Consider the following 11,065-nt stretch of genomic DNA (forward strand, 5'->3'; position numbering starts at 1 on the left):
TTTAATGAGCTGTATGCCCTTAGGACAATTTCCAGATTGTTTAAATGGTTGTTTTGTTTATAATTTTCACTAGTTAGGCTTGTTTCACTGGCGAATGGGTCCACGAAGTTCCTCACATGGTCTCTAGAAGTATCACTTAGTTCTTTACAAAGTACCCTCACATATAAAATTTTATTTGATCCTCACCATTTTATGAAACAAGGGTAAGGACTTTTTAGCCCTAAAAATGAGGCCCAGAATGCTAAGTAACTTGGCTGAAGTTATAAGGCTTCTCAGAGCCATGTGTTCATTCGGGAGGCACTTACTGCCTGCTCTGTGCTAAACATTAGATTTAAAATGTTCAGCATTTACTGTATAGACAGGAGACAAAAACCACACAATTGCAGCACAAGGTTAAGTGCTAGAATAAAGTGTACGGTGCCTTAAGCAATAAGGAGGACACTGGCTGGGTGTAGTGGCTCACTCCTGTAATCCCAGCACTTTGGGAGACTGAGGTGGGTAGATCGCTTGAGCCCAGGAGTTGAGACCAGCCTGGACAACATGGTGAAACCCCATGTCTACAAAAAAATACAAAAAAAAATTAGCCGGGTATGGTGGCAGGTGACTGTAGTCCCAGCTAATTGGGAGGCTGAGGTGGGAGAATCACTTGACTCAGGAGGCAGAGGCTGCAGTGAGCCATGATCATACCATGCCACTGCACTCCAGCCTGGGCAAAAGAGTGAGATCCTGTCTCAAAAAAAAAAAAGCGGGGGGATGGTCACCTAGTCCAGTCTTGAATAAAAATTAGAAACTAAGCATTTTGATTCTTGTTCTTGTAAATAGAAAGGACCAAATAATACAAAATAAAGTGGCACATGGCATGGTAGTTAAGACTGAAGCCGGATGGCTAGATGGTTTACATTTCAATCCAATTATTAGCTATGTTACCTTGGGTAAGTCACTTAATCTCTCTGTGCTTGTTTCCTTATCTGTAAAATGGTGCTAATATTACCTACTCTTTAGGGTTATAAGATTGAAGACACAGCACTATGTTTATAATTGTACCCGGTGTATGTTTATACTATAACAACTGATAGCTAAATAAATTATATTAGTGAGAGGATGGTGTCAAATACTAAACTCCCCAAGGGCATGCGTGTCAGTGTTTCCTAAAACGGTCAAACACTCAACTTCCCCAAAAGCTGAAATTGAAATTGACTTCTTGAGATAGAGTACGTACTTTTCAGAATTGTTTCCTTTTCCCTGACTTAAGGTTAAGTGTGAGATTTAGGGTTAACTGAAAAGAACAACTCTTCAAGAAATACCTGGGAACCTGTAGTCTTCCAGGTTATCTGTATGTTGCCATAGGGTAATTTTAACATGTCATTTATACTACAGTATACCCTGAATTAATTCAAAAGAAAACACATCTAACATGTCTTAATTTTTTGATGCAGAAGAATCACTGTTTCAGGTTTCTGTTAACATAAGATTCCAATAAAAATAAAGTTTGTATTCGGTTCTTAGGTTTCTCTGGGTTAACTACTGAAACACACTATACTTCAGAAGTATTATACTATGCTCGATTAGTCTTACTGAAAGTTCTGGAGAATCAGAGGCTATTAATGTGTCGATGCTCATGCCCTTAGTGGTGTTATTCAGCGTCCTGGGAAAATAAACTGAAATGTGGCTCAAAATATGGCTCTAAGCTCAACAGGGCACAATCCACTACTTGCAAGTCTTCCCACCCCCTACTTTCCTAGGAAATGATTCTATTTTAGGTATTAAGTACCTCTCTAAACACAGCTATATTTAGTGCAGTTTTACAACTTCCCTTAGTATCAATAACACTTCTGTGACCAAACAAATAAACAAAACAAATGATTACAAACTGGTTTATTTTTTATGGGAAAGTGTCAACATCTTTATTGCTAATATAAGCATTTAATGTCAAAGAAATGAAGGTAATTTTACAAACTCAATTTTTGTAAGTACATGAAATTTCTATTTCATTATATGGTTTTGTATCACATTCGTTCAAATGCATTTCTCTCCCTTACAGGGACTATTCCAACATCACTCCTTTGGAATTATTTCAGTCATCCCTAACATGTGACTTTACCAAAGACCTTGAAGCTAAACAAACAAGCAAAACAAAATTTCAATGACTTTTAGATGAATGGAATAAGAAATAGTCATCACATGTCAATTAGGGATGTTTATCTCCAACAAGACACTGTCAAAATGTTTCTTCTGATACAGCAGTTATAAGTCAGAGCCTTCAAAAAACAAGGGCAGAACAAGAGCACAATAAAAGAAGCACCTGCAACTTAAGCTTCCCACAGTCCTAAGCCTGATATGCGCAAAGCAAAGCCTCTTTCCCACAAACTCAATTCCATCCATTTGAGCTTTCAGAGATAGATGCCCAAGAACTACCATTAATGTATACAGCATATTGACTCTAGTTGCATCAATTATGCCTGAAGAGTTTAATACCCATCCAAGTCCAAAGGTGGAAGAATACATACACTGGTATGGTAATAGGCAAGAGCAGGCTGTAAAAGCAAAGGCTGGCTGTGCTAGTGCAGCCCTGTGGGAAGTTTTCTTCCACAGAGGCTGAGTAGAACAGTCCTGTTAAAGAAACCAGTGGAATAAGAACAGTCAATGTAGGAAGAGACAGAAACATTCTTCTCTTCCACTTATTACCTGCCACTGTGTTTTAAAAGGTATATGGTACTAAGAAAAGTTGGCTGTTGCGTTTTATGTTTTTTTAATTATGAACTAGCGCTGCTCCACTTCTTCCTGCTTCTTACTTTGATGCGTCATCCTAGCTGCCTGTGGTATCATATTAGGAATCCCATCAATGATTGGATAAGCTATTCCCAACTCTTCATTAATCAATTCATTTGTTGATGCTTCATATCTGGGGTGGAAAAAAAAAAGAACAAAATGAGTTGTGGAAAAATAAAATAATTGAAGAGCCTGATTTTCAACAAATACCACCATTTATCCAATTCTTGGTATGGAGTTAATCCCAGAATAGTCTTCTTTAATTAAAAGCAACGATAGCCAATTCAACCTTTTATCTTAGAAAAATTCTCTTAGAATCTATAATTATTCCCATTTTAGTCAGTTTCTCTCATATTCTCTTTTTCACCTTATTCACAAGTTATTCCTTAATTTTTTTTTCATACTAGTCAGAAAAGATCCCCCTCTCTTATCCAAATATTCCTTCATTACTTTGGTCAACCCCCAAATCATCTCTGTTAATTTACTACTGGAATAAACACTAGAGAAAAATCAACTTCTTCGTTTTAGAATAAATGCTAAGTAGAAAAACTTAACTAATCCATTAGAAGGAAATCACTGGAAAAGGTGAGAGGGCAGAAATGAGGAAACTTTGGAAAGCAGTAAGTCTGCCGTGAGCTAGTTATAAACGCAAATCAAATAATTTCAAGGTTTGAGAAAACTGAATATGTTTATTATGGGAAAAAAGAAATATGAAAAATTGCTAGTAATCTACCACTCAAAGATAACCACTGACAACGTTTTGGTGTTTCGTTTATGCGATTTGTAATACTAGCGTTAGTGTTGTCAATATTCCATTTTTGGGAGCTTGGAAACTGTAGAGCTGTCTTCCCAAAAACTAGGTTAAAGAGGCTTCTAAGAAATCTGCTAGGCCACAACTAAGAGCCACCAGGCAGCATACACAGCTGAATTGCTTAAGATTGTCAGGCACCAGTTGTACAAGACACTTTCACAAGAATCTGGAGGGTAAAATACTTTTCATTATCTTGGCTTAAAAACCGGATGGCTTTGGACTTGTCCTGAATCGCAGTAATTCAAGAACCTGCTGGTACGTTAGAAATCATTTAGGGACCATTTAAGAACACAAATAAGCTGGGCGTGGGGGCGGCGCCTGTCTCCCGACTCCTGAGGAGGCTGAGGTGGGAGTTCTAGGCCAGTCTGGGCAACGTAGGGGGGCACCCTGTCTCTTAAAAGGAAAAAAAGAAAATACAAATGTTCAGGTCCCAACCCCCGAGCATTCCAAGTCTGCCCGTCTTGGGGGCTGCAGGGGAATCGGCATTTTTAAAACGGTCCCCGGGTGATTGCAAAGAGCAGCCGGTCGCGAAGCCTAAAACGCTTCGAGCCATTCCGGCAGGCTGGCTATGTGCTCTGGGAGATGTGGGACGCGGCTCCCCTGGCCTCCGGTCTCCCCCGTTCTGCCCGCCGCAGGGGGAGGTGCATGCACCGGCGGGGACAGAGTCCAGAATATGGCAGCGGAGAGTATTCACCGACCTACAAGTCCCCAGTGGCTGAGACAGGCCGCGGTCCACCACTCCCTTTCCGCCCACCGGGAGGCTGCGAAGGAAGGGCCAAGACCAGCGAGTCACCTGAGCGGCTTCTTGGAGAGCGGGCACACCAGGAACTCCAGCAGCGCCGGATCCAAGGCGCGGGGCGGCTCCTCCGTCTCGTTGCTCCGGTCGGCCAAAGGCCGCGAGCCCGACGCGTGCAGACACCTACAGGCGACCGCGGACCGCGCTGCGCTAGTTCCCCGCAGCGCTGAGGCGAGCCTGCCGCGTGCTCCGCTCAGCATGGTCTGGCAGCCGGAGACCAGGCCTCACTGCGCCTCCGCCAGCCGGGGCCGAGCTCCTCGCTCCGCGGTAGTACAAGCCAGCCGACCAGGCCCCGCCCCCTGGTGCTCTGGGAAACGCTGCCGGTGAGTAGGCGGGGCGGGCGCTTTGGTTCCGAGGGTGCTCCTGCTCCGACTGCTTTTCCCACGGACGTCATCTGCAGGCCGTAGGACAGCCCCAGGGCTGAGGCCTCTAGTGGGTGCCCCGCCGCCTTACCAGACTACAAACTAAATCAGTGTTTAAGTCGAGGTGTCTGGGCTTTCACCGGGGCCTGTGGCAGAGATGCTAGGAAGCCAGTGGCCAGATCTCAGAGTTGTAGGGAGTTAGGCTTGGACCTACGTGGTTACCTCCAAGTGAAGTTTCAAACACACTGTCATGTATTGTATTGAATGTATTGCCATGGATGTATTGAAAGCGTTCATTTGTTTCATGTACGTCTTTACTATACCATTAGTTTCTGTAATCTTGTTTGACTTCTTTCTGTCTCATTTAAAAAAGTGAGAACCTGGAAGGAATGGTCTAGGCCTCTGACCCTCCAAAATATATAAATTCTTCCTGCCTGAGACCCAGTCATTGTGAAGTATTTGCGTAATAAAGCACAACTAATTTACTTCTATCAATGAGCTTGGAGGCCGCAAAGGGCCTAAATAACTGTGTAACAGGCAGATGTCTGTTAGTCAAATGGGTGATCCATTCAGTGAATTTGTATCCCAGGTTTGCTTCCGACTCTCCGAGGAAGTGATGCATGTTAGATCTCTTTCTTACAGTGTAGTAGATGGGAACTTGGGCTCTGGGGCCTGACAGCTTGGTTTCCTGTCCACAGTTTAGTAGCCGGATTACTTCGGCAAGTGACTTAACTGCTCATTTTACTTATCTGTATAAGATTAATAATTGTACCTACCTTGTTCTGTCAAGGTAGGGGATAAATGTGATTGTGCATTCGAAGAACATTTAGAAAAGTGCCTGGCACAAATTAGTGCTCTATTAATGTTGTCTATTTTTATTTTTATGTCATCTAGTTTTTCCATGTCCGAAGACTCAAAGTTTCTTGTTAGTCATCCATTTTTTCCCTCCGTTCTGCTGAATATCAACCTGAACTTTTTTTTGCATCTCTGGGCATTATCATTTCACACTTTGAGTTCCTGGGGCTAGAAGGAAAGAATACGAAAATATGTTTATATTTTCAAATTTCTCTCCCACTCCAATGTAAAAATAAATTGAGAAATGTTTATGCGTTCATCCTAATTTTTTGTCTATTTGTTTTTTGGGCCATCCTGTTTTTTAAAAAAAAAAGTTAATTTTTTGATGTTCTTTGTTCACTAATGCTCAGGAGATTTTCTAAGGTTAATGTAGTTTGTAGGATACCAAAAAGGAAACACTTCTACTGGATAGATATTTAAGAGATAATGAAAGTCTCCGGTTGCCACACCTTCCTTCCCCCACAAAGAAATCTTTCATAGTCGGTTATTAGAGTCACTAAGGGACTAGAGTATAGGGCAGTTATCAGGACTTACCCCCCCAGTCACTAACGGACTAGAGAATAGGGCAGTTACCAGGACTTACCCTCAAGGGAAACTACTGTAAAGTTCCTATGTTACCTTCACACTATTTCCGACTAGGGCAGTAGCAGGAATTAATTTTCAGTTGAAGTCAGTTGATAATTTGGGCTCAAGGGAAGGGGTGAACTGTAGGAAAGATAAGTTTCTGCTTAAGGAGAAACAGCACTTGACTTCTGCCAGCACTGAGTGGGCCCAACCCTTGGCCCTTGTTGGGTAGGGGAAGGCACCCACGCTTAAGCCTCAGCTAGCTTGGCTGACATGCCTCTATCAACTGGGTTTTCTAACCAGTTATAAATAAATTAGTTTCAGTTTGCCTGCACATAGAGCGTTTGAGGCAATTCCGTTTACTTTATTTAGGGGAAGAATAGAGAGTAACAGCAAAGTATTGAAAACATCCTCAAATTTATAACACCAGAAATCAACAACCAATATTTAAGGAACATCTGAATGTATGACTGTCACCATGTGCGTATTAAGTTGCAACATATCAAAGCAAAATGTCCCTAAATAGCCCTTAGTAACACGATTCATTTCTGCCCGTAGTATACTAAGCTAAATGTAGATGATAGTATAGGATCATGGGACTGGAACTGGGCTTTTAAAAGTTAGTCCCTTTTCACTGTTCACATGGCTATGACCTTTCCTGTCACATAGGCCTGTGCACAATAACCTGATGGGTTCTGAGCTCAGATACAGTATACCTGTGTGACCTTGGAGAAGCTACTTAAGTTCCCCCCTCAACCTTCTCATTTGTGAAATACAATAATAATAGTATGTAACTTATGGTGTTTGAACAGACTAAATAAAACAATTCAAGTAAAACAGTACAGGGGCTAACACATCTAAAGAACGTTGTTAGCAATAAAATTATTTATTATGGTGAAACTAGTAAACATTCTGATGAAAAGGGAAAGCACAAGGTACTTCTGGGACACTCTTTTTAACTGAAATGGAATTTTTCTAATTTCCAATATGGATACTATTGAAACACAATTATTGGATTATCACACACATGAAGTTAGAAATCTCTAGGCAGAAGAGGGGCTGGACTATGTATTTTAACAAAGCCCATCAATTCCAAATTTGGGGGGATTGAAATTTATGAACCTGTAATCCAAAGAAATGAGTCAAAGTAAATTTTCCACTAGATGGCATCATTTACTATTTGAATTAACATTTACCTCTGCTTGATTTTTTCTCTCTGTGATTACAAAGATTTACTTTCGTTTTGTCAATTGTTTCTTAATTTGATGACACTTATTTTTTATTTTTATTTTATTTTCTTGAGATAGATTCTCTCTGTGTCACCCAGGATGGAGTACAGTGGTGCAGCCGTGGCTCACTGCAACCTTGACCTCCCAGGCTCAAGCAATCCTGGCACTTCAGCCTCTGGGTAGCTGGGACCACAGGTGCACGCCACCATGCCCAGCTAACTTTCGTATTTTTTATAGAGCTGGTGTTTCATGTTGCCCAGGCTGGTCTGGAACTCCTGAGCTCAAGCAATTCACCCACACTGGCCTCCCAAAGTGCTAGGATTACAGGCATGAGCCACTGTGCCCAGCCCAACACTTATTTTAAAAACAAAAATCATAAAAGTCTTACTAATAAAATTTAATTATAATGAGTTTATTAAAATCAAGTTTACAATAGATAAATGGACAAAATATTTGAAAAGAAAAATTCACAAAAAAGAAAATACAGTTGATCAATAAACACATTAAAAAAAATTATCCTCAATAGTAAAGTTGTAATGCTAGTTTCAAACATCAAATAAGTTTTGAAATAACCCTAGACATGAATGTTACCAGCCTTGTCTTGGCCATCTGAAGGATAATCACAAATTCTCTCTGAAGGGCTGAGGACTAGTGCCTGAAAAAGGGCCAGAATATCCCAGCATGGGCACGAGAAGCTTGAAATTGCGGAAGTATGTCCTGTTTTTCTTTTTCTTTCTCTCTTTCTCTCGTTCTTTCTTTTTTTTTTTTTTTGAGACAGGATCTTGCTCTATCTCCCAGGCTGGAGTGCAGTGGCTCCATCATAGCTCACTGCAGCTTGAACTTCTGGGCTCAAGCAATCTCCCACCTTAGCCTCCCAAGTAGCTGGGACCACAGGCATGCACAGGCACCACCACACCCAGCTAATTAAAAAAAATTTTTTTTGTAGACTCAGGGTCTCACTATGTTGCCCAGGCTGGTCTCAAGCGATCCTGCCACCTCAGGCTCCCAAAGTCCTGGGATTACAGGCGTGAGCCACTGCGCACGGCCCAACTTGCTCTTTCGGTTCTGTGGCTGCTGCACTTTTAGGGGATGTACCCACTGACCCACAACAGCTTGGGAGTGCTCTTCCATAAGCTCCCCTCCCTTACGCTGGGCAATGAGCTTGTCGTCTCATCGTGGGCTCCATTATCACAGTGGTTGCCTTCCTGGGCTGCGTAGGCTCTGTCAAGAAAAACAGGTGTCTGCTTACGTCCTTGTTCATTCTGCTGCTAATTATCCTCCTTGCTAAGGTGACTTTGGCCATCCTGCACTTTGTTTACGAACAGAAGCTGAATGTATAGGTAGCTGAGGGCCTGATGGACAGCATCTGCCATTACCACAGGGACAACAGCACCAAGGCGATGTGGGACTCCATCCAGTCATTTCTGCACTGTTGTGGCCTAAATAGCAAGAGTGATTGGTCCAGTGGGCAACAAGCATCTTGCCCTTCAGATCCAAAAGTGAAAGGTTGCTATGCAAAAGCGAGACTGTAATTTCATGACAATTTCTTGTATATCAGAATCATCACCATCTGTGTATATGTGCAATTCAGGTGGTGAGGACGTCCTTTGCACTGACCCCGAACAGCCAGATTGATAAAACCAGTCAGGCCCTGGGGGTGTGACCTGCAACTGCCCTGTGCTGGGGAGACTCGTTTCATCTTTGGAAATCCAAAACCATTTATAGCGTGAAGTTCTAAATGGTCACCTGCTGGACTGCCTATCCTCCCATCCCTTCACTTTTTAGGTGCCTGTCTTATACAGCCAGAAAATAAGGTGTTGGCTAGGGACTTTCCATCTCAGGCAGCAAAACAACCTTTCACCTACTGATGGCAGCAGCCACGTCTCTCAAGGTGGTAACAGTAATACGTGGGCATTTTTTTTAGACATGAAAGGCCAAGAGAAACTGTGGAACTAATGGCTCAAGATCAAAGAGTGGGTCCAGGATATGAAGTTTTTAACCTTCCCATTGTCAAATTAGTCTCTGGCCTCTGTGTCATGCCCAGTATGCTCTGCAAAGTCAAGCAAGAGACAAGCTGAAGAGGGTTCTAGGTCCAGGCTCACGGCACCGTTGTCACAACCCTGTTTCTCTTTGACGAAAGGTGGTGCCTATAGGAATTACAGAGTGCTCTTTCTCCAAAGGGCAAGGTTTCATTTCCATTTCTTTGTTAAGGGCCTCATCAATTTATTCTGTCTTTCCACGAAAAATTATCCAGTGATTTATATCCTGACTTCAACCAGTTACTTAGCTGATAATCACGTGCACGAGACTTCTTCTGGTGTTATTTCTCTATTAGCTAACATTTTGTTAATATACTATTTTGCTCTTTGATAAATAAAAGTGATCTTAATTTTTTAAAAAATCAAAGAAGTTTCCATTTCTCATCTATCAAAATAGTAAATATTTTTAAAATGTAATTCTTAATGTTTATGAATAAATGAATAAAGTATCAACTTATTGATTTATTGAATGCCCACTATGTGGCAGGCATGCACCATTATTCAGATTTAAAAATAAAAACTCATAATAACACAAACAATTATAATAAGTGAAAAACAAGCAGGACACAAAAATGTATGCACAAAGATTATACTTTTAAACCAAGAACTTCGGCATAGGGGCAAAAAAAAAATAACAACCAAAATGTTGGCTGAGTGCTGTTACTTACACCTGTAATCCTGCACGAGGCAGGAGGATTGCTTGAGGCCAGGAGTTCAAGACCAGACTGAGCAACTTAGCAAGACTCCATTTCTACCAAAAATAAAAAAGTTATCTGGCTGTGGCAGTGCCTGCAGTACTAGTTATTCAGGAGGCTGAGGAAGGAGGATCACTTGGGCCCAGGAGTTCAAGGTTACAGTAAGGTATGATGGCACCACTGCACTCTAGCCTGGGTGACATAGCAAGACCCTGTCTCTAAAAAATAAAAAAATAGGCCAGGCACAGTGGCTCACACCCACAATCCCAGCACTTTTGGAGGCTGAGGCAAGTGGATCACGAGGTCAGGAGTTCAAGACCAGCCTGGCCAAGATGGTGAAACCCCGTCTCTACTAAAAATGCAAAAATTAGCTAGGCATGGTGGCAGGCACCAGTAATCCCAGTTACTTGGGAGGCTGAGCCAGGAGAATCACTTGAAACTGTGTAGCAGAGGTTGCAGTGAGCTGAGATCATACCACTGCACTCCAGCCTGGGCAATAGAGAGAGACAGAGAGACCATGTCTCAAAAAAAAAAAAAGTTGGTTCTTTTTAGCTGGTTGAAATATTGCTGAATTGTTCTTTAAATGTTTCTCTATTTAAAATTTTTTATTTAATAAAGTAGTTTTAAAATATAAATGTTACCAGTTCATAATTGATAAAATACTTTATTTCAAAACTATTGATTCGGTTCAGTAAATATTGATCACTTCCTGTGTTCTCAGATCATATCAGGCGGTGAAAAGGAGGGGTATAAAAGCATATAAGATGCTATTCTGGCTCACGCCTATAATCCAGCACTTTGGGAGGCTGAGGCAGGTGGATCACCTGAGGAGTTCAAGACCATCTTGGCCTGGCCAACATAGTGAAACCCCGTCTCTACTAAAAGTACAAAACATTAGCTGGGTGTGGTGGCGGTACCTGTAATCCCAGCTACTCAGGAGGCTGA

General features: G+C 41.8%; 2 protein-coding genes and 1 pseudogene across 2 annotated transcripts; 1 reads left to right on the forward strand and 2 right to left on the reverse strand.

The window, feature by feature from the left end:
* Positions 1–1,870: 1,870 nt before the first annotated feature.
* Positions 1,871–4,665, reverse strand: PIGY (phosphatidylinositol glycan anchor biosynthesis class Y). Its single transcript, NM_001265768.1, is given in 2 exon segments — positions 1,871–2,902; positions 4,374–4,665. A coding segment is annotated over 1 exon segment (216 nt). The 5' UTR covers positions 2,666–2,902; positions 4,374–4,665; the 3' UTR covers positions 1,871–2,449.
* Positions 1,874–4,686, reverse strand: PYURF (PIGY upstream open reading frame). The gene is given in 2 exon segments (NM_001261568.1): positions 1,874–2,902; positions 4,374–4,686. Coding segments are annotated over 2 exon segments (345 nt in total). The 5' UTR covers positions 4,577–4,686; the 3' UTR covers positions 1,874–2,760.
* A 3,514-nt stretch (positions 4,687–8,200) lies between these two features.
* LOC106998402 (leukocyte surface antigen CD53 pseudogene) lies at positions 8,201–9,194 on the forward strand (annotated as a pseudogene).
* Positions 9,195–11,065: the final 1,871 nt, after the last annotated feature.

This window comes from Macaca mulatta, chromosome 5 (genome assembly GCF_049350105.2).
Source record: "Macaca mulatta isolate MMU2019108-1 chromosome 5, T2T-MMU8v2.0, whole genome shotgun sequence".
Lineage (NCBI taxonomy): Eukaryota > Metazoa > Chordata > Mammalia > Primates > Cercopithecidae > Macaca > Macaca mulatta.